A 22,871-nucleotide genomic window follows, 5' to 3' on the forward strand; every position below is an offset into this window, starting at 1 on the left:
ACCTGGGAATCTGGGAGCAGCGAAGGTGAAACTCCGGGAACCACGGCTTTCGGGGACCTTGGCTCTGGAGATAGGCAAGGCTCTGCCACCGCGGTGTGGGACAGGGGCGGTGCTGGGGCTCCGAGGGTGGAGCGTTCCTTGGGGCCGGGCTGGGTGGCTCAGGGGGCGGGGTCCTAGGGGGTGGGGACTGGGGCTGGCCCCGAGACCTGGCGAGCTGGGGGTGGGGGGCTAGTTTTTGCAACGGCTAAGGGCCTGCGGGTTTATTAAAAGGCGGAGCTCGGCGGGAGAGGTGCAGGCGCGAGCCGAGCTGACCAGAGAGGAATCCAGCAGTAGAGAGCGGACTGTAGCCGGCGGAACCCACAGCTCTCGCCTAGGACAGCCGAGCACTGGGCATCACTCGAGCGCAAACCGTGGAGCCTACCCAGAGCTCCGCTCAGTCCGCGCAGCGCCGCGCAGCTCCGACCCGCGCAGTCCGCCGCTCTTGCACCACCGGTCCGGGCAGCATGAGGCACGCGGCGCTCTGGCTCTGTCTTTGCGCGCTGGCGCTGCGCCTGCAGCCAGCCCTCCCGGTGAGTGTAGCCCGGGACCGGGCTGGGAGGCGGCGGGAAGCTGGGGCTGGCAGACCCGCCGATGCCGGCGGCGGCACGTGGAGGGGGAGGGGAAGCGGGGACTTCCCTTCTTCCCGCGCTAGCCCAGCGGGCCCAGGGACCTGGAGCCCGGAAATCAGGGCTCCCACCCCAATTGCCTCCGCCGTCGGGGGGCGCCGTACAGCTTTTGCTGCTCCGGGCTGGGGCCTGGGGCGCCCAGCGGAGCGGAGCCTGTGCCGGGGTCCCGCGCTGAGTTATATAAAACGGCTCCACACGAGAAGGGGCCCGCCAGCCTGCGGCTGCGCCTGGGGTCACCGGCTATCATCCGGCCACCCCCTGCACCGCGGCGGCCGGGTTCCCGCCGGTAACCCGGGTGGATGCTGTGATCACGGCAACTACGCCCCGCCCGCGAACCCTAATTCAAACCAGACCAGCCGAGCCGGGGCGCCTGGCCCCTCTGGCGGAGGCAAGTTTGGGCGCAGCGGAGTCGGCGCGGGAGCAGGCGGGCGTATTCGCCAAGGAGCCACAGCCAGGACTGCGAGGGGACGGGGCGGGCCGGTGGAGGTGGGGTCCTAGGCTGTCCGCTGACTGCCCTAGAGGAGCCGGGCCGAGCTGGTAGCGTGAGGTTCTGGGAAGTTGGCTCTGGAACGCTAAAGACCCGCTGTAACCCAACTTCTGGGCTGCTGAAGTTGTGCTGCCCGCAGAGGGGCGCGAGCCGGCGCTGGGCACGGCCCGGGCGCCCAGGCGGCTTCCACGCGAGTGGACCCGGGAATGGCTCTTCCCCTCCCCCGGCCTGGCTTTGTGCTGGAGCCGCGCGGAGGGAAGGCGGGTCACTTGGCCCGCCCAGTGGAGCTGGAGGAAAAGGGGGACAAATGTGGAGCCCGAGGCTGTGGGGAGGCCTTTGGGTAGGACTCCAGCATCCACCTTTGGCGAGGGGTGGGTCCCCTCTAAAGAGGGACCTACCCGACAAAGAGCATCCCGAGGGTCCCCAGAAAGTGATCTCCCGCCCCATCCGCCGTCGGCTGGCCCGCCTTCCCCAAAGGGGGCGCTTTGTTCTCGGCCCCTGTAACGCTTTCCTGGGAACCGCCCCGCAGCGCCGGCCCTGACGTGGGCTGGGGCCTGGGCTGCCGCCAGGTGTCAGCGCTGGCCGCTGGGTGCCCACGTCCACCGTCCAGCCCCTACGCCCAGTGCTAGAGTACCGGGGTCCTCCCTGCGGGCGGGTCGGCCATCCCCAGGGATGGAAAGGGGAGATGCGGACCGAGGGGCTCTTCCCCTTCCGGAAGTGGCGGTCTCTCGCCACAACATCTGGACAGCTGGACTTCCCTAGCTCTGGCAAAAGGAGGCACGTGGGAGGGGAAGGAACGTCTGCCGGGGGTGGGTATCCCAGTCCAACACTTACAATGTATTATCTCTCAGCAGCGCCAACCCTCCCAGCAGGTCCTTCCGTAATAATAGTAGCTCCCGTTATTGAGAGCCTTGCGGTATTTCACAGGGTCTGGCTCAGGCGAGGTGCTTTCCAGGCTGATCTGTAAAGTGCACTCCATGCTTACCAGGTGACTGTTGTGCTTGGAAGAATTTTGGAGTCCAGGAAAGAGTCCCTCCTGCTCTTGAACTGCTGATGAGTTGGGAGTGTGTGCATATGGGGTGCCCATGGCTCCCCTAAGCCATGGGGACAGACAGGATTTCTGAGCTGGGTCTCCAGAGCACTTCTGGCTTTCAGGTCCCAGAAGTTGGCATCTGGCTTCTCCTTCACTCTTGAAGGTCGTGGCTTCTGTGGGATTCAGACTGCCCCTTGAATCAATAATTAATACTCTGGAGAAGGAGGTGGAGGAGTTTGGCTTACCTCCCTGGCCCACCTGGCATTGACTGGCTGCCCTACTCTCTCCAGGCTCAAGATGGGGCCTCAGCGGTACTCCACCTTTTTCTAGCCAGAATCGCGAGGAGTGGTGTTGGTTCTTTTGCCTGCCCTAGGTAGGCTGGCAATCCTCTGAGCTGGGATCCCAGAGCACCCTTAACGTGGAGAGGCAGATGGGACCATGTTTCCCAGACTTTTTCTGTGCTGGGAAGGAGCAGATGCTGCATTTGTCACCCCCTCCCCCACCCCCGGCCTAGAAACTTTGATCCATTATGGAGATACAGGGCTGAGAGACAGTTGAGTTTCAAGTCTGGGGCAGGGGAGGCTCATTAGAGCTGCAGTGGTGGGAGGCTTCCTGGAGGAGGTGGTTGAGCTGAGCCTGAAAACACTAAACTTTGGGATCAGACTTTGGCTCAGAGCTTAAGTCTTCTTTTATAAAGTTTAGTTTGTTTTCTCTTTCCCAGCTCTATCTTCTCCCTTTTACAGTGGATGTCCGTATTTGGTTAACAGTAGGGGCATAAAGTACCTTCCCAGAGCCCTCTTCTGCATTCTTCCTAAAAGAAATAAGGCAGCGGGATTTGTCGAAATAGGAGATGTCCACTGGTTGCAGAGACCTGGCCTCTCCCAGGTTTCACTTTGGCCTCAGTGGGAAGCAGGTCAGAACCCCCTGGGGACCAGTGAGGTAGGGTATGATCCTGGGTGCCTGATTTGGACAAGGGAAGGCTGCTCCGGCAGGAGGTTGCTCAAAACCACTCCCAAGAGACGAGAACAAGTTTGTCTAAAAAGCTTTCTGTGTGTGGTTGTGTGTATATGAGAGATTCCCGTGGTCTTTTGTTTCTGCCATGCAAGAAAAATTGCTTGTTCTGGGAAGTTATTTGCTGTTTTCCTTTCTTCCTCTCTTCTCTTTCTTGAAAGGCATAAAATCCCTTTTTGCCTTAATTATGGGGGCTAGTAGAGACATTTCCCGACGGCCTGGCAGAGTGGGTGGGGGCTGGGGAAGGCTCTAACTGCCTCCGTCCGCCTGGGCTCAGAGCCTTCTTGAGGTGATGTCACTCCTGGCTTTGGTTCCTTGGGGAGGGTGGGGCTGGTTTAAGTCTCTACCTGTGGCTCGTGGTGGGTTCCAATAAAACCTCATTAACCCAGATTGTTGGGGAGAGGGATAAGAAAAGAGAGGAGCCTGGAAAGAATTAATGAAGAGCTTGAATTTTGGATAACTTTATATAGGAATCGTTTATTGAAGGAGAATTTTGGATTCTGAAATCCCTTGACAATGAAATATCCTTGGTAGCCAGGTTTTTTTCAGTAAGCTAAGAATCCATATTACCCCCACAAGTATTCTTACTTTGGGCAGGACTCTGAAATATTTATTTCCCTTACTTTATTAACAAAAGAATACTAGGCATAGTTTAATCTCTGGATGCCAGGGTCCTCACAGCTGTCACCAAGTTAGGTTATGGCATTTGTCTCCTGGGTTTATTGAGCTCTGAGCATACTTTATCCCTGGGCCTGGTGCCCCCATGGTGGTACATTTGGAATTCTGGTTTCTCTTTCTCCTCTTCTATCCCTGTCTGATGGCAGCCAAAAGTGGGCCTAGGCGTAGCAAGTGGCTTTTCAGTTCAGTTCTAATTGGCACTTTTCTCCAGCAGTACTAAGAAACTAGACGGATTTGCTCGAATTATTTCTAAGACAGTTTTTGGCACTGAGTAAGGGTCTCACCTGTAAGTAATGTTCATGATCTGTGATAATGTGGATTTTGTGCCTTCATGGCCCCAGCTGGGACTCTGTAGTATGCCTGATAGTACCCTAGATAACAAAGAGGCTGTCAAGGGAGGTGCTTATGGACTCCCTTGTTGAATAGGTGTCAGTGACCTCTGGGGGAAGCACCTGACCATGAGTTGTGGTGACTTGCCTGTCACAGGTAACTGGCAAGGCTAACTCGCTATAAATCCTGATTGACAAGGGCCCTTGTCCTAAGCTTGGGTCCTGTCGCCATTTTCTCATCATATTTCACTTGGGTGATAGTGCACACATCGCACTGCACCCAGCTTTGGATGAAGTCGAGCCCTGGGATTGGTCTCTGCTCTGCCACTAATTTACCACGTAATCTCAGGCGAGTCACTTTGCTTCCAAGTTTTGACATCCTGTGTCAAGCGGACATCAGACCTGTTCTCCCTGTCCTCATTCTGTCGTTTGCGTATTCATTTCATAATGAAGGTGTGAAAGTGTTTGGTAAGGAGGGCGCCAGAGAAAAGTTAGCTGTTGATCGAATTAGGGTCACCTTTAACTGAATGCCTACTATTGAGTGCTCCATACTTTCCTGCATCCTTATTTCATCTTTACCCCAAACCTTTACCATGTATGTCATTGTCCCCATTTTGTGGATGAGGCCGGCAGGGGCGAGCCCCTCCAAGGGGACAACGTGGAAGCACCAGAATTTGTACATATGTGTGTGCCTATGTGTCTGGCATGAGGAAACTGCAGGATTGGCCAGTCTCCCCCATGAAGCCCGGCCTGCGAGGCTGGCTGAAACCTGCCCAGCTTGCCCTTGCACTTGCCCCCCAGGGCGGCAGCCAGCCTACTCTGTCTTTCATCTTGGGCACTAGGGAAGCATTTGTGGAATTAGTAGATCTCTTTTTAAGCCTGGAAGGCAGGCACTGTGACACCAGTGGGGTGACTAGAACCGAGGACTCCTGGCTCCTGCACTGGGCTCACTCCTGCTGCCCACCCCCATCTCCAGGTCCCACTGCCAGAGCAGCCACATGAGGATTTGATCATTAAATGAGCTCTAGTCCTGGAGCCCTGGGGTTTTTACAGAACAAACGATTTCCTGATTCCCTCCTTCTTTCCAACAACAAATTTTGGAGTCTTGGGTTGAAAGCCCTCCTTGAAGGCCTGCGTAAGTCTGTCTAGAGGGAAGGAATGGGGTTAACGGAGTCTGAGGAAAGAAGACTTTTGGCGCCAGGATCGTACACCCTGGAACAGATTCAGCGCAGTGTCATTTCCCTCTCAGCTGTTCCAGCAGAGGTTGGGCTTTAGATGGGAGCGTGCATTCGGGAACCTCCCTCTGAGCGGCCATGAGTGCCCTGGCAGTGCCCAGGGAGGGCAGGCCTTGTATGCACCTCTCGACACCAGGAGTCACATTTGGGGCACAGGCCAGAGAGGTGAGGCCACGAGGCAAGTCCCTGTGCTCGGGGTCACTTCAGCAACTGTGCAACTTGTGGCTCCAGGCAGACGTGGGGAGCCCCCTCCCTTCCACTGCCCCCCCCCCACCAAGAAGGGCTAGCTTTATCTGTGTGATGTAACTGCTTCTGCCTGTCCTCAGGATGCTGACGTTGGGTGGGGAGTCAGCACCAGAAAGTCCCCTGCATCCTCAGGTCTACCGCAAGTGTGTAGAGACACACTTACAGCGAGGGGGCGCATCAGGCAGTCGTGGTGCTTGGGGCCGCCCGGTCAGGAGAGGGGAGGCTTGAGGGCCTCTCTCCCGCACTTGTGGCTCTGTGGTTCTGCCTAATTATATGTAGAGGCTGCTCCTCCTCTGGCCTTCAGCCCTGGGAAAAAACTCCTTTTCCCAGTGACTCACCTGAAGGTTGCAGCCCTACGAGTGTGTGTGTGTGTGTGTGTGTGTGTGTGTGTGTGTGTGTGTGTGTGTGTGTGTGTGTGTGTGTGTGTGTGTGTGTGTGTGTGTGTGTGTACACATGCCGGTGTGGAGCGGTGAGCCTGCAGCATGGGTTGCAGCTGGGCTTTGCCTGGGCGGTCCTGACTTGATTTCCCTATTGGACTTTCCTGCTGGTTAGGCTGCAGTCCGAGATTTTTGGAAACCTGGTCACCATCTGTCTGCAACTTCCTCCTCAGAAACCAGGAAGCTGTCTTCCTCACTCCCTCCCTTTCTGGCTGTCTTTTCCCTTTTTAGCTGCAGCTCTGACACCCCTCCATCCCCATCTTTAGAAATCTGCGGAAGTTATTCTTACAGACAAGGGCAGCCAGGACACCTGTCTTCCTAGTCTCAGTTTAACCCTCCACTGTGTGACTTGGGAGGTCATTGCTCCTCTGTGCCTGCTCCCCTGTGTGCTCAAGAGGCCTCCCTTCCCTGCTTCAGCTCTGACAGCCCGTGGTTGCAGAGAGACCTTGCTCTGGGAAGGGAGACGGTGGCACTGGAGGGACGTGGCTGGGGCTCAGGGTCCTCAACCATTATTCTTCTGGGGACTCGAGGGAGTGCTAGCTGCCTGAGGGGTGGAGGTCAGGGCAGGCTGCTTGGAGGAGGTGGACTCAGGCTCAGTGTGGGAACCAGAGGTGGCTGGAAGGCCCTTGGGCAAGGTCAGGCTGAGGGTGGGGGCCAGGTGATGTTCCCTGCACACACCCAGGCATCCTGGCCACCTGCCCCAGGTCTGCTCATCAGCAGGAACAGAAGCCATGTATGGCAGGTTGGGGCAGTGGGGAAAGTGGGCGTGTTTATCGCTCCACTCATCAGCTGAGTCATGGTGCCAGGCCCACAGATCCTCCCCTGAGACTCATCCAACCAGCCTTGTCCGTGAACCCACTGTGTGCTGGGCCTGGGCACTGTGTGTGAGGCAGGTGGGGGCTCGAGGACCTGGCTTCCAACCCTGACCCTCCTCTCTTTACTGCTAGGTGGCTATGCATGGGCCTCTTTGGCCTCAGTGAGTCCATCTGTGAAATGGGGGGAGGGGTTGAGAGGCCAGGTCTTACATTTGGCTGTTAGTGATGTCTCGTGGCTGTGTCACAGAACTGTAAGCATCTTGGTGGGGCCTGCCTCTGCTCCTGCTGCCCCAGGAGAGTTCTGCCTCAAGCATGGGGAGTTGTGGAGCTTACCTGGCTTGATCAGATCTCCAGCCCAGAGCCTGGTTGCCTGCCATGTGCACAGCCCTGTACAGGTGGGGAAGGGTCCACGCCTGGTCCAGGGGAACATGTATGAGAGAGCCACCGTTACTGAGACCAGATAGGAAGGTTAGTCTGTGGGGCCAAAGGAGCAGTGATGACTGAAGGTCATTCAGCCTCAGAAAGAGTTCGTCCGGGGGCCTCACAATACAGCAGTTTCAAATCAGGGGCTCAGGCTATAAAGCTGGGCATTTTCTGTGTTAGGGGAAGGGGTTCCCCAGATGGAGGCAGTGGGAATGGCAGAGGCTGCCAGGCCTGCGCTGGGACCATTCTTGGGCTCCATTCATTTCCGAAGGTGTTAATAGAACTGTCCTACCACGTGACCTTGAATTCACAACCTTTCCCACTTGGGGACACCTGGCCCTTCCTATGGCCACTCTGGCCCTTGTTGAGTGCCTTCTGCTCCCCAGCAGCCTGAGGAGACAGGGTTCTGGGCCTGGCCCAGGGTGTGTGGGACGTGGGGAGGTGGGAGAGAACTTCTGGAGAGCTGAAATGGCTCGTCCACCCCGGCTCCTAGTGCGTGCCAGGCATCAGGAGGCCTCAGGAGGACATGAGGACTTGCAGTGCTGCTTCCATGCCACATCTGATGCCCTGGCCGTGTCTGATCTGGTCGGGGACTTGACTGTGTCAGTCCTGCGGCAGGGGCACAGAGTTAGCGTTGGCTTTTTTTCTAGTAGCTTCTCAGCATCCCTGCTGCACACGACACTGCCCAGGGCCTTGGTGCCCCATCTCCGGGGAGCGTCCTGAAGGGACACGTGGTCAGGTTTGGGCTCGCAGGGCCCCAAGATGCAGGGTGTTTCAGGAGCTCTGAAACTGTGGCAGAGGCTGACTCCACTCCAGCTTCTCCCAGAGGAAGCTGCTGTGGTGCGATGCTGCTGTCCGTAGTGACCGTGCTCCTCCAGGCTGGGGTGTGGGGAGGGCCAGGCTAGGAGAATGGGCCCATTTGGGCTGAGCTGAGATCCTCAAGCTCTGTCCCCTGCCTCCCCTCCCCACCCCCAACAGGCACTGGAGAGGTTGGGGGACAGGGTCTGAGGGATGAGCTTAGGTGCACAGTTTCCCTTGGGCGGGCCTGGTTGTTGTAAAGTCCTGGGAAGTCTCAAGCTAGGAAGCTGGCCCTGAGGTCTCTGTGGTGAGTCTGAAGCAATGACTGAGGCCACTGGGATTCTGGGAATTGGTGCAAGGAGCAGAGAGCCCCCAGCTTTACCCCTCTCTCTTCCAACCCTCTGTGGAACAGGATCATTCTTTTAGATCCCCTCTAGAGGGGCTGGGCATCTAATAGATACCCTGGTCTACCTCTCCTCCCAGTGTGATGGCGGCATCCTGAGCCTGAATGCCTGAGTCTGCCTACCTCTGGCGTAGGTACTGGGGCCCCATCTGGGGTCCTGAAGCCTTGGGGCTGGGCAGCAAAATCGGACCCAGAATTGGCTGGCTGGTCTGCCTTGGTTAGTCCCATCTGGGGCTGGAACAGAGAGGTGTTGTGGGGAGGCTGGAAAAGTCCAGGACATGGAGTCTGGCCAACCCAGATCATTACCAGACTCCACCACTTCCTCCCTGTAGAATCTTGGACATGTTTCATCACCTGCCTCTAAGCCTCAGTTTCCTCATATGTAAATTAGGATCTTTCCTGTCCTGCTTCCCAGGGCTTTTGGAAAGATCCAGTGGAATAACATGTGGCATGGTTGGGAGCCCCTCCTTGTCTGGGCCCAGAGGAGCAAGTCTGGGAGAGCTTTGGGAGCCCCCTGGGGAGAGCCCCTGAGGACTGTGACTGGGAGAAGGGGGCAGTCTGGCCTGGCCTGGGGTGGGGAGTCGTCACTCAGTGTGAATGGCCAGCTGGTCTCACCCCCATGTGCTGACGTAGCCTGCAAACATGGCTTTTGCCCCTGCTCAGAAATATGAGCCTTCACCGGCAGGCCAGACTTTGCTCGCCTCTGCCAAGGGCTGGCTTCTGACCTGAGGAGGTGTGGGCTGGGCTGGCAGGCGGTGGGAGGAGGCCCAGTGAACCCAGACACTGGGGCACCTGGGTAGGGTCTCAGGCCAGCTGAACAGGACCCCCCGGCTATGGGGGACAGTGGCAGGTTCCCAGAACAGCAGGCTGAGGTTTGCTTTGGAAGGGAGGGAGAGCCCCACCCATGGGTCCTCCTTTCTTCTGCACTTTCCCCTGGGCCGCCTCCAGTGGAAACCATGGCTATTTTCTTCCTGAGGATGAGACAGCTGGTGGTCTTCCCTGTGACAGAGTGCATGCCTGCTATAGAAAGACTGCCTGGCCCCAGACCCTCTCTCTAGCACTCCAGTGGCTGTGTGCCCTGGGACAGATGACTTGTCTTCTTTGCCTCGATTTTCCCATCTGTAAGATAGGTATGGTGCTAGAATCTAAAGTTACCATGAGAAGTAAATTAATTCATTCAGGTAAGGTGCTTAGACTAGTACCTGGCACATGTAGTCAAGAAATACTAGCTGCAATTACTGTTTTTCCCTCCAAGGCTTAATTCAGATATTTCTATTTTTCAAGTGGTCCCCTAGCCCAGGTCAGTTCTTGGGTTCTTCTTCTACCCTAAGACTGCCCTTGAGCTCTGGGCAAAGTGTTAGGGCTTCTTCCCCTTCCTGGGATAACTCTAAGCTCCTAAGACTACGGCTGCATCCACAGTCTTCTTTTCAGCTGCCTTAGCACCTACTGTGTGCAGGTGCTGCCAGGGCCTGGGAATGCAGTGCCGGGCGTTGGAAGCTGTGTGAACCTTCTCGCCATCAAGAGGCCCCTGGAGGAGGGCAGGCTGACAGTGAAGGGTGCTGGGCTGCTTTGCTTCCGATTGGGCTGGAGTACCACCGGTAATCTGGGGAGCGGGCCCAGCCTATTCAGACCTGGCCATCACAGAAAATTCTGCCTTCCATCACGCAGGCCAGAAAGGACCAGCTTCACTCTGCCATGGGACCCCTTCCAGGAGACTCTGCCCTTCCTGTGTCTCTGACTGGGCTTCCAGCAGCCTCAGTACCTACTTAATCTGAATTGTACTTTATCCTGGAGGCAGGTTCCCAGACTAGCCCATGATTCTTCTGTATGTGGGAGGAGAAGCCGTGTACCTCTGTGGCTTAAACAGGAACAAAGGGAATTTCGTTGTTCTTTCTTGGATATAGGGTTGGGGGTGACATTCTGACTCAGGTTAAAAATTTGCTCTTGGCATCTCCCAGCCTCCTTTTTGCAATCCTTTCCCATCTTCCAAAGCTCCTACCCATCCCCAGTGCCCCAGTGCCAGAATCACCCCTCCCCTATAGAGCTGGTTTCTGCTCTAATGTGAGTGACTAGCACCCCTTAGCCTTCCCAGAGGCATTTTCACCTCAAAAAAGAGGTGCCCTGCAACCACAAGGGCACTGATGGGAGAGATTTGGGTGATAAAGTGCTCCCCCTCCCTCCACAGACACACAGCTGGAGCCCTGCCTGGTTGCAGGTGTGTCAAAAGCTGCAAGTTTCTGCCTCCTTGAAACCTGAGGACATTTTGTTTAGCCAGAGCAGGGGGAGGATGTCTCTAGAAACCTATCTGCCAGACGTCTCAGGCCCCCAAGCCAAGTGAAGTCTGGGGATCAGTCAGCTAGAGGGCAGTTCGAGGGGGCGCCCTTGGGGGGCTGACAGGGGCATCCTGCCATGGGCCTCTGGCCTTAGCTGTTTCATTAGATCAGCCAGGGCTGAGGTGGGGGACAAGGCTCTGGGAGCTTTGGGTACTCCCTCTGTCTCTGTGGGTTGACAGTTGTCATCCCCAGCGTCACTTTGACTTGGGACATCTCCAGCATCCTGCCTAGGCCATCAACACCCTGGGAAGTGGAGAGTGGTGACACTGAGTCACTGTGATCTAATACCCTTTCCCCAGTTGCCATTGCAGGCTTTCCCCCTCTGAGTACCACGCTGGTGGTACGCCACCCCTCCCTCGGGTGGGCAGCCTGCTGTGGCCGCTGCATCTGGTTGCCCCTCCAGGGCAGGCCTTGACTCCCTAGTCACAGACTTGGAACTCAGACCCCACCCCTTGCCACCTCTCGGCCAAGCCCCTGATGTGAAGCTGGAAACCGTTAAGCTGGAAACCGTGCCCAGGCTATAACCAGGTTTCCTGGTACTGGGCCTGGTCACTTTCCCCTGGCCACCCCTTGTCTGGTTCCCAGGGCAGCACCAGGCACAGAGGCTGGCTGGGCCGGGCTGGGCGGCCTTGCTCAACGCCCAAGTGGAATCCTGCCCTGCCCGGCCCAGGTTCTGGCAGGTGGGGAAAAGCAGAGGAACTGGTCTTCCAGCTCCATGGCCCCACACCCAGCCCTCCGCTGGGCCTGTTCTAAGACGAGTCTCGGCACGCGGGCAGAGAGGCGGGCGCCAGCTCTGTGGAGGGGTGGCTAGGGGGGTGCCAGTGGTAGCTCTGATCTGGCTTGGGCATTGCGGCTGGCACTGGCTTCCAGGATCCCCCCTCCTCCACACAAACCTGACCTCTCAGGGTACCCCAAGGGAGAAAGGCTCTACAACCTTGACCTCGGGTTTCCCTTCTGGAAGCCCCGACCTGTAGTGCGTGGGAAATGCTACTGTAGGGGGGTCTTTAATCCAAGTACGGATGGCTCCCTGCACTCCGGCCCTGCCCTGGAATCCCCCGGAGCCGTGAGGTCTGTCTCTGAGTGGCAGGTGGGGACAGCTGAGGTCAGGGCGGTGTGCATGGAGGAAGGGGAGCATGCCCAGGAGGTCCCCTAAAAGGTGCTCCTCCTCCGGGGCCCTGTTAGTGCCCTCACAGGTGCACATTCTTGGGCTGAAGGCGGAAGAGGCCCCCTCTTCCCTGCCTGCTAGTTCCTGGGCCCCTCTGGCCTTGGGCCCTACACATCACCCCTCTGCAGGTCCCAGCTTGACTTGGGTCTCCAAGAGCTGATAAATCACTGTGCCTGTCAGGCCAGAAATGCTGATGCTGCCCTGAGGCACTGTTGGGGCCCCACCCTTCTGGGGTGTCTTTATTTGGTGGGGAGAGAGTGGATTTCAGGGTCTTGAGGCCAAAGCTGGGAGATCTGGGCCTCCTCAGTGGCCAAGCATGCCTCCCTGGCAGCTTCCAAGTTAGGAAAGAAAAGCCCCCAGAGAGGAAGTGATTTAGCTACCATCACCATGACATCCTCGGGCAGGGGGAGTCCCAGTGTCTTCCTGGGCCCGGGCTGTGGTCCTGCCCCTCCTACCCACTCCCACAAGGCTGGCTGTGGCCAGCTTATCACCCCCACACCACTCTGGCCTCACTGACAAGGAATTGGGGCCACAGCTCCCAGATCCCAGCCTAGCCTGTCAGAACCCTAAAGGGGCTTAGACTTCTTCAGCCAAGCCTCTTCTGTTGTCCAGGTGGGAAACAGGTCCAGAGAGAGACAGAGAGCTGCCCAGGTCACCAAGGAACAATAGAGCAGGACACCTGGGGAAGCCACCGTGGTCAGGGCTCCTTTTCCCCTGAGAATCTTGATCTAAGATGCTTTGGGTTTGGCCCACTTGTCCCCTTGGGTCCATGCTCAGGCCATGTTAGCCAGGGCTAAAAGAGGGGGTAAAAATGATCCCCCAAATGAGGGAAAGCAGAGTCACAAATCCCACTGCTGCGGGGCACGGGGGTCTGGTAGGCCATGGGAGCAGGGCTGGGTGTTTGCAACTTTTCTTCCCCTGCTGCTCGAGGGGCAGGCTGGTACCCCTGGAAGATGGCTCTGTAGCTCCTGATCCCCTCCCTGCCCCTTCACCCCAGTGGTGGGGTCCCTGGGGGAGCATCAGTGTCTCTGTGCTCGCTCTTGTTGGTTCAGCCTGGTCACTGCATCAGGCCAGCCTACGGGACGACGGCTGCCTGGAGAACCGAGGGGGTCCTGCTCAGCCCCAGGCAGGCAGGCAGGCCCGAGGCTCAGCCGGGCTCAGCCTCAGGACAGATGAGTCTTGCTTTTTTTTCCCTGCTTCTTGCTCTGCTGGGAATTAAGGGGCTGGTGCCTCTGGAAGCTCGGGGGTTCTCCTAGGTCCACAGTGAGGCCTCTTCTGCAGACTGGGCAGGCGCTGCATTATACTGGCTGTGGAGGGTGGACATATCTGATGTATAGAGAGAATGTTCCAGAACTTTGTTGGATCATTTTGCCTCTAGGGCTTCTATACAGGGCTATCTGATACCTCTTCTTTGAACATTGGACCTGAGTGGGGGTCTTGCCCTCCCCAGTCTCCCCCCCACCAGGCCACTCTGGGTCAGGCCTTTTCCTGTTGAGACTGTTCTCCAAGTGCAGTCTGCAGACCACCTACGGGAGCTGGGAGCTGGCAGTGTGCAGAGGCCTGGGCTTTGGCCCCATACCCACTGAATGAGCCTCAGGGATGGAGCTCAGACCTCATCTCCAACAGTCCTCTGGTGACTCTTAGGGATCCCCAAAAAGAGAGCCAGCCCCCGGCCTGGGTGCAGGTGATGGTATGGATGTCACTCCGGCCGTTTTGGCATCCTGACACACAGGTCGGGGGGTGAAGGCTGGGGGGGTAAAGGCTGGGGTTCTGTAGCTCAGACACCTCAGCCCCTGAGAGCTGTGAAGTCTGGGGGCAGGGGGATCAGCTCTTTTTCCTTGGATTCATAGATCTGACCAAGAAACTGAGGCAGGTAAAAAAAGATTTTGAAAAACTGTGAATCTCATGTAAGCGTCCCCAGGATGCCTGCTGTTGCGTGTGATTTTGATGGGCTAGGAATGAGGGGTGTTTATCCTGGCGTGATTGTAGGGTCTGCCTGCTTTTGGACTCCTCAGTCTGGGCTCCGGGGACAAGCTGGGGTCCCCCCACCCAGTCAGCAGCCCCAGCAGCAGCAGCACCAAGGCTGGCTGGTTGGGAAAGGCTGAGACCCAGGCCCTGTGACAAGGATCAGCCCTTTGGCCTTGGCTTCCTGAGCAATAGGGGGCCTTGTGGGTTCAGTGACCAGCTCCCACCACAGCGGCCAGGGCTTCTGTTGCCACACTGAGGCACTGTGACCAACAGATCCCCAAACCTCCCTTTCCCACTTTGCTGCCAAGGCTGCCACTCCACTGAGGCCCCAGTGCTGCCAGAGCTGGGACTCAGGACTGAGTGTTGTCCTCACCTCTCCGGGGTCTGGCTGACAGCTTCACTGCCCAGCCCTAGGGTCCTCTGTAGGGTGACCCCCTGTACCCTAGCCTGCACAGTTCCCCCTTCCAGAAGCCTCCTGGAGTGGGGTGCCTGAATGTGTGCCCTGGGAGCTCACCAGGGCCAAGACAGACTATTTCTTACCCTCTTCTCCCCAAAACCCCTGGAATGATGGTCCCCCTGAGTTTTGAAGTTGAAGACCCTCTTTAATATCAAAGTCTGTGACCTCCTTGCATGATATTGTACTGTTGGCACATGACCTCAGTAATGTGTTTTAAAGGATTTGTGTTTATCCATCACTCGAATCAAGCAGTGAGTGACATGTGTTGGTGATTCAGGGTGCAGCTTGGAAACTGCAGGTCTTTGGGTTGTTGGAGTGGTGGGGGCCAGGGGCCAGATGGGCAACGTCTCTGGTCAGCCTGGAGTCAGAAACCCCTCACTTGAGCATCTCTGAGATGGCACTTGGATCCTGCCTTGAGACCCTCCTTCCCCAGGAGCTTTCTTGTCCAAGGTGTTTGGAGGGATGCAGCAGCATAGCCCCAGGCCCCCTCAGCCAGCCAGGGCAAGGGGTCCACAGGGTGGAGGTGGCCTTCCTCATGGCCAGGGTTGGGTGAGAGCTGGAAGAGTGGGCTTGAGGCCGCCTTCATGGAGCTTCTCCGCCAGCCCTCTGCGCACAGACTCCCAGCCTGCTCTTGGGAACATCTGACAGCCCGATGATGAAGACCCTCAGCCCCTGGTAGCCCTGACCCTTTCTTGTCCATGCCACTCCCTCTCCACCTCTGCAACTGGGCCAGCACCTTGGTTGCCTCGGCCTCTAGGCAGGAGTCAGGAATTCTTACTTGGTGATGATGGATGACACGCTTCTCCTGCGGCCCCTGGGGCCTGCGGCACGTCGAGGAGACTTAGGCATGTTTCCCTTAAAACAGATGGGCCATCAGGGAAGGTGGTCCTTCAGGGCAGGGGAGAGGGAGAGAGATGGCAGGTGAGGGAAGCAAGCACCACCTACAACTCTGCAGACACTTACTGCCCCTTCCTGGTGGCCTCAGGCAGGACCCTCACCCTTATCTGTGGGAGATACTGACTTGAGCCATCATCCTCTCTCAGGGGTCCTCCTGATGCAGCCCCGGCTGTGGTCCGGAGACCAGTGTGGCTGAGATGAGATGGGATGGCCGTTCCTTGCATTCTCCCAGTCCCCCAGCCTCTGTGCGTCTGCCCCACGACCCCCGTACTCGCCTGAGTCTAGACCTGCTTATAAGATTTTTGATTTGTTGTATGAAAAACTGATTTTTCTGGGCCTTCTAGAGGTGAAAGGGCCCCTCTAAAGGTACAACTGGCTTGCCTGTGTCTTCCCAGACTACTTAAGGTGGGTTCCAAGCTGGGCCACCCTGTTCCCGGCATCCCTGAGCCGTGGCCAAGTGTCAGAGGCCGTGCCAAGGAGAGCCCCACATGGGGCCTTGGAGGCAGCTGGCTGCAGGCTCGTAGCACAGCGGTCCTGCTAAGTGAAACCGGAAGTCTCACCCTAAACTCGAGTCAGCTGGCACCTGGTGATCCAAGTTCAACCTCAGCAGCTGGGGAGCTGAGGCTGTTACAGGAGGTTCAGGCTGGAGATCTGGGAGGTCACTTCAGCCCATTCCCTCGGTGGAGACCCAGCCCTGAGAGGGGAGAGGCTGCCCTGAGGCTTGGGAGCCAGTTTCAGGGGAGAAAGTGTTTGCTTAAGAACTTGTTGTATAAACAAGATTGCAGAGGGATAAGCCAAGCCAAGCTGAGGGAACAAATTGTTTTCAAGGACTGGGCAGATCCAAGGTCTTATCTAGGCCTGAGAGAAGCCCTTCTCTTCGGAAACTACTCACCTGTTGGGGCTTCTCTGTGTAGGTGAGAGGCTGGGCCTCCCTGGTGTGAGCCTGCATCTTGGGAGGTGTCTCCAAGGTTGACGGGGTCCCTGTGTGCTGCGTTCTCTGCAGGCCTCAGTTCCCCCATCTATAAGATAGGGCCTGGCGCCGATGACTGTCTTCTGCTTCACAGTGCGGTGCGGCCAAGGCCGGTGTGGCTGCAGCCCTGGCCCCTGCTCCAGGTCCAGCTCTGTCTCCAAGGGTGGGAGTTGGAGCATTGCCTCCTCAGGCCACCTCCAGAGCTGCAAGGGCATTGGGTGAGGGTGAAGCAGGGAGGTCCCCTGAATACTTGCCCCCCTAAAGGTGCCCTGTGGGGATCATCTGCCATGGGCCTGGGGTGGGAGTATGTTGGGGTGGGGGTGCCCACTTTGTGCCTGCCTGGGGGGCAATAGTCTTTGTAACTGAGGGGACAGGCTTCAGGGAGGTGAGGGGCAGCTTTGAAGCTCTGTGGAGGCAGGACAGGTATTTCAAGCACCACCTGGGGACAGTGTGGACAGGATGTGGCCTGGGATGTGGGTCGAGAACAGGGACTGTGTGCATTGTAGATGGAGCGTGACAGCTCGGATGGGCCCTGCTGGGGCCAAAACATTTTTCTTGAGGGGCGGGGGGCAGTGGAGAGAGGAGGAGGTAAAATTTGGGTTTTGTACTTTCAGAGGAAGCTCAGTGGTATTTCTAGCCTCACAGTTTCTACACGTGTCTGAAGCTTCCCTCTGACCTGGGCCCCTTGGATGGAGCCTCCACCTGCTGCAGCTCTGCTCCAGGCAAAGGTCTTGTCTGTCCCTCCCTGGTCTGCTCCACTCAAGGGGGAGGCTCTGTGGCCTGTGGCCAGGACTTGGCAAGGCCTCTTGGGCTGGGGAGGCCTGTTCCCTGGAGCCCAGCCTCGGGCGTGGCCTGCCCTCTGACAAGTCTGCGCAGAGCCGCCCGTGAACTAGCTCCCTCCCACCGCCTCCTCTCCTGAAACCCTACCCATCTCCGTCCCACCTCTTCCTAGACAGGCCCAGAATCCTCTTCTCCATACTGAGCGGCTCGTGCTCCCCAAATTAGAGCAGACACCACTGTTGGTGGGGTGCTTACTGAGTGCCAGGCTCTGTTAGGTTCTTTTTGTGCACAACCTCATAGAACTTTTGCAACAATCCTGGAACGTAGATATTACTACAGCCTCCATTTTACAGATGGGAAGACTAAGGATGTAAGAGGGATAGCGATGTCCCCAGGGCTGCTCAGCTAGTAAGCAGCAAGGGTTGGGGTCTGTGAACCCCATGTGCTCTGAACAATGCTGTTCTGTTTTTTAATTCATCTTTTGTTCTGGCCCCTGACATGGGACTGCAGCATGGGGTCTTTTGGGTCAAAGCCCTATTGTTGAACACAATACTCATGGCTACTCTTCCTGCCACCTGACCGCCGAGTCCTCCCTTCCCCACCTGCTGTCCTGGAGCCAGTGTTGCGGGGAGGTGGTCCCCCTGCCACCCCGGGGTTCTGCACAGGCCTGCTCAGCTGTGTGTGGTGTGTCCTGCCTCCGCCTGGCCCCACCCCTGGTCCTGCTGGTGCGGCCCCTGCTTCAGGGCCTGGTAGACCTGTGCACTAGGGCACCTGCAGCGTCTCAGGCCGGGCCAGGCCGGCAGCATTCCTGGGGTGGCTGTGTGCACACAGGGCCCACCCCAGGCTCACAGACCATTTGCAGGCGCCTCTCTAGTACAGGACCCCCTCCAGATCCCCCCATCTGTCCCCAGCCTGGTGGGTGTCCTGTCCTTCCTTCCCCAAGTAGGTCTGCACCCTGTTTTTCCTGTGGATGAGAAAAAAGGCTGGGAGTGGGGTGTGTTCTGCGTGGGCAGACCTGCCTCAGCACAGACAGCTCACCCCATGCCCATCCCTGCCCCTCCCGCTGTGGGGCCCTTGCTGTCCACACCCTGGTGCTCAGCATGCCTGGAGTCTGCCTCTCTGGAGCCAGGTGGTTATGACATTGTTCTTGGGGGCCCTTGGAAGCCCGTCTTGGGCCCTGAAGCTCCCAGGCCAGTGGCCCCCAGGTCGTGAATCTCAGTGTAGGGTGGGCTGATGGGCTCCCACGGGGGCTGCAGCTTGTGTCCCCAGTAATGCTGTTGTCTCTCTGCTCCTCTGAGAAGCCTGGGGCTCCCTCACCAGACTGAGCTTCTTGTGACAAGGGCCTGCCCTCCTTTGTGTGTTTCTCTACCTCTAGCACCTAGCGTAGGACTGTGTCATCATAGCACTAGGGGTTGGGGGTGGCCAAAGGGCTGCCCAGAGCTGAGGGGCTTGGAGCCACACATGAGGACTTCCTTTGTATGCTGTGTGTGTGTGTGTGTGTGTGTGTGTGTGTTTGGGGACAGGGCTGATTTACTCTGCTGTCTAGGACGAGGACCCCAGGATAGCAGGGCCCCAGCCCAGGCTCCACTCATATCCTTTTCTGATCATTTTCCAGCAAATTGTGGCCACAAATATGCCACCCGAAGATCAGGATGGCTCTGGGGATGACTCTGACAACTTTTCTGGCTCAGGCGCAGGTGAGCAGGCATGAGGGCCCACCCCAAGACGGCAGCAGACCGTGGGCTGGGGGTGGCGGTCAGGCAGCCCTCCTGGCTGGGCCCGAAGGGTGATGCTAGGAAGAGAACGGGGTCCACACTGCAGGTTATTTGACTTCTCCAAGCCTCTATTTCCTCATCTGTACAATGGGAGCAATATCTTGACCTCATAAGGTTGTTGGGAGCTGTTAGGCTGCACAGAGCCTGGTGGGGTATAGATCTTCAATAAATGTTCCTTTTTCTTCTTTGTTTCCCCTTTCTCTGGGGGAGTGAAATCCTTGGGCTGGAGGTGGTCAGGGAGGCCTCCCAGAGGGGGTGCTCTTGAACTAGACCTCAGAAGAGGGCTACAGTCATCCATGGGGAAAGTGGCCTAGGCAGGGCCTCGGGAGCTGGGAGGTAAGAACCAGGCCTCTGTTTTGGGGAGCCTGGGCCTTTCTGGGCAGAGGGCAGGTGGAGCAGGGAGGGGCCAGAGAGATGTGTGTACTGGGGATAAGGCATTCAGGCCCCTGAGAATGTCCCCACCCAGGGAGCAGGCTTCAGCAATCACAGGAAAGTTTCCTTCCCGGATGGCCTTGGTGTTTATGGCTCCAGAGACCAGGCTGTCCCTACACATCTGCAGCGGAAGAGGGCAGCTTCCCTGGTCCGACTTCTAGAGGAAGTTGAGTTTAGTTTCGGCTAGTTCTTCCCCAGGAAACACAGCTTTCTCACTTAAAGGAGGGGTTCACTGTGCTGGCCTGGGAGTCAGCCATGGGTTCTCACCCTGCCTTCCTTGGCCTGTGCTTGGCTGGTCTTTGTGTTCCGGGGCCTTCCCCACCCATAAGCTCTGCTTCTGGCCCTGCAGGTGCTCTGCCAGATACCATCTTGTCACCACAGATGCCCACCACCTGGAAGGACATGGGGCTTCTGACAGCCATGCCTGTGGCTCCAGAGCCCACTAGCCCGGACACCTTTGCCGCCTCCACCTCTGTCCTGCTGACTGGAGAGCGGCGAAACGAGGGAGAGGCGGTGCTGGTGGCAAAGGTGGTGCCTGACTCTACAGCCCAGGAGAAGGAGGCCACCCACCCACCTGGTGAGACCACGCTGCACCCAACCACCCACCGGGCATCAACAGCCAGAGCCACCACGGCCCAGGGGCCTGCCACCTCCCATCCCCACAGGGACATACAGCCTGACTACCACGAGACCTCAGCTCCCACAGGTCATGGCCAGCTCGACTCTCACACTCCCAGGGTGGAGGGTGGAGACCCTCCTGCCACTGAGAAGGCTCCTGAGGACGAAGCTTCCACCCAACTCCCAGTAGCAGAGGGCTCTGGGGAGCAGGTGAGTGTCGGCCCACTGTCGTCTTCTGCATTTCCTGGGACATTGGATGGCAGTGGGCAGGGTGGCCCCCAGTACCTGGGAGAGCACAGTGCATGGGGTGAGGGGCACTGGCCTGGCCATCTGACACACCCAACCCCCTGTGCCTATGAGCACATCGTGTTTCCCACCATGGGCCTCCCTCCCCCTCCCCCCAGGGCTGAGCCTAGGGCAGGACGGACTCAACAGGAGACCAGAGCAAGAGTCCTTCACGATCGCTGAGGAGAGGGCTTCCTAAACTTAGGCCTCGGCTGTGAGTGTGAAAGTTCTGCCGGGTCTGAGTTTTCTCTTTAGGGTCATGGTCGTTTTACCCTTTACAGTAAAATGAACCTGTTTATTTTCATATAAAAAGTGTGCCTTGTATCACTTGGTTTGATACCTCTGCCAGGGTCCAGGGTGATGTGGCGAGAGGGACCTGGCTTTGGGGTCCAGGAGGTCTGGGTTTGGGAGTGTCTGAGTGGTGGTGGCAGTGACAGGGAGGCTGGAGATGGAACTGGATGCAGCCCCCAACCTGATCCCCCCACTGCCACAGGACTTCACCTTTGATGTATCCGAGGAGAACAACCCGAGGGCCGCGGAGGAACCTGACCAGCGGAATGAGCTTCCAGTGGATCCTGGGGCCACAGGGGCCTCACAGGGCCTCTTGGACAGGAAGGAAGTGCTGGGGGGTGAGTTTTCTCTCTGGTGGGTGGTGGGGGGGGTGGCAAACTGCTGCTCTGGGGGTGGGGGGCTGTCTTTAGCCCTGGTGGGGCTGCCCATAGCCAAGGCCACCTCTGGGGCTGCTGCTGAGCGCAAGGAGCAGCCGAGCTGAGCTGGCCTCTGTCCTCCCTGCCCGCCCCAGGGGTCATTGCTGGAGGCCTTGTGGGCCTCATCTTCGCTGTGTGCCTGGTGGGTTTCATGCTGTACCGGATGAAGAAGAAGGATGAGGGCAGCTACTCCTTGGAGGAGCCAAAACAAGCCAATGGCGGGGCCTACCAGAAGCCCAGCAAGCAGGAGGAGTTCTACGCCTGACCGGGGAGTGCTTCTCCCCTCCCCCTGCCACTCGCTAGGCCTCCACTTGCCTCTTCTGTGAAGAACTGCAGACCCTGCCTCCCCTGCCACATGCCACCTCCCTGGTGCTCCCTGCTGGTGGCTCCCTGCCCGCGGCTCCCTGCCCGCAGAGTCCAGGCTGCACCAGGGGACTCCCTTCTGCTTCTCTGACTTCTGCCTGGAGACTTGGGCACAAGGGCTTTCTCGCGTACGATCGACCTTTCCACCGCAGCCAGCACTGGGCATCCCACCACGCCGATCAAGTTTCTCCAAACCGGGGCAGCCTCTCCCCAGGCCCAGCCCTGCAGAGAAGGGGGACCCTGCTGCGCTGGACCCGGATGGCCCACCGTGGCTGGAAGATGCTGTGGCTGAGGGCTGACACACCTGTACCACTTACTGGTAGAGGCCAGCAGGCTTGGGGACGTTTCCCTTTGAGTGGTGGGGAGAGGAGGTCAGAGCTCTGTCAGAATTCACTTTGCTTTGTGGGGAGGTGTAACTTAGATGTCAACTTGTTTTTGCACATGTTCCCTCTAGTTTCTTTGTTCAGTAGACTTTGTTACTTCCAAGGTAAGTTAAGTAAGTTGATTCGGTCATCCCCCATCTGCTTCCCTAATCTACCGTCAGGAGATAGCATCAGGGTTAAGAAGACCTTCCTCTTCTTCTTCTTTTTTTTTTTGACTAGGAGAACCAAATCCGAAGCCAGCGTATAGGCTTAGCTCGTGTGTTGTCTCTGAGTTTGTCGCTCATGTGTGCAACAGGGTATGGAGTGTCTGCTGGGGGGCCCCGTTGGTGGGCTGGTAGATTCCGGCTGCCATGGGCAGTCCCCTCTTTGAGCAGTCATGCCCTTGTCCATGAACTTGGGGCCAGGGCGGTGGCCAGGGCAGCTGTGATGCTGAGGGGCCTGTGTGAGAATGGAATCCTGGCGCCTCAGTCTGGGGACCGAGGAGAGAGGACCGTGGGGGTGGGAAAGGTGTGGTGGGCCCCGAGAATCTCCCACAGACCAAGCCCTTCCTTTGACGTCCCCTCTGGGGGACACTTCTTCCTGGGAGGTGCTGAGAGGGGTCTTGGGCACACCTGCACTGAGCTGCCCCACGAAGGACCAGGTTCACTTTCGATTAGCTCCTGTGGCCCCGCCCTGGGCTGGAATCAGGAATGTTCCAAAGAGTGATAGTCTTTTGCTTTTGGCAAAACTCTACTTAATCCAATGGGTTTTTCCCTGTACAGTAGTTTTTCCAAATGTAATAAACTTTAATATAAAGTAGTCACGTGAACTCCACTGCCTTTGCTTCTTTCTGTGCTGGTCGTGTGGCTGTGACCAGCTTTTTCTCTCAGTGCTAGTGATATTGAGAAACTTGGCTAAAAGCTCCATGCCTTCCTCTTTCCTGTGGGGAGGGAGTCTGGGGCCAGAGTCCCTCTAGTTGGCTTGTTTTTTTGTCTTTGCTAAAATTCTTCTGGAGTTTGGTAGGTTCAGCCAAGGTTATATAAGGCCTGATGTAAATTTCTGTGTTGCCAAGTTCGAAGAACCGTCTCCTAAATGACAATGAAGCTGTGTTGGCCCCAGTCCAGCTGACCTGAGGCCACAGGCCCCACAGAGGCCTGGAGCCAAGGCCTGCGTCTCAGACACCTTGGACGGCCCTCTTC

General features: G+C 57.6%; 1 protein-coding gene across 1 annotated transcript; it reads left to right on the forward strand.

The window, feature by feature from the left end:
- Positions 1-213: 213 nt before the first annotated feature.
- Positions 214-21,402, forward strand: SDC1 (syndecan 1). Its single transcript, XM_010987900.3, has 5 exons — positions 214-569; positions 18,746-18,827; positions 19,687-20,165; positions 20,734-20,869; positions 21,043-21,402. Exons 1-5 carry the CDS (start codon positions 504-506, stop codon positions 21,210-21,212), a joined length of 933 nt encoding a protein of 310 aa, XP_010986202.2. The 5' UTR covers positions 214-503; the 3' UTR covers positions 21,213-21,402.
- Positions 21,403-22,871: the final 1,469 nt, after the last annotated feature.

This window comes from Camelus dromedarius, chromosome 15 (assembly GCF_036321535.1).
Source record: "Camelus dromedarius isolate mCamDro1 chromosome 15, mCamDro1.pat, whole genome shotgun sequence".
In the NCBI taxonomy this organism is placed as follows: Eukaryota; Metazoa; Chordata; class Mammalia; order Artiodactyla; family Camelidae; genus Camelus; species Camelus dromedarius.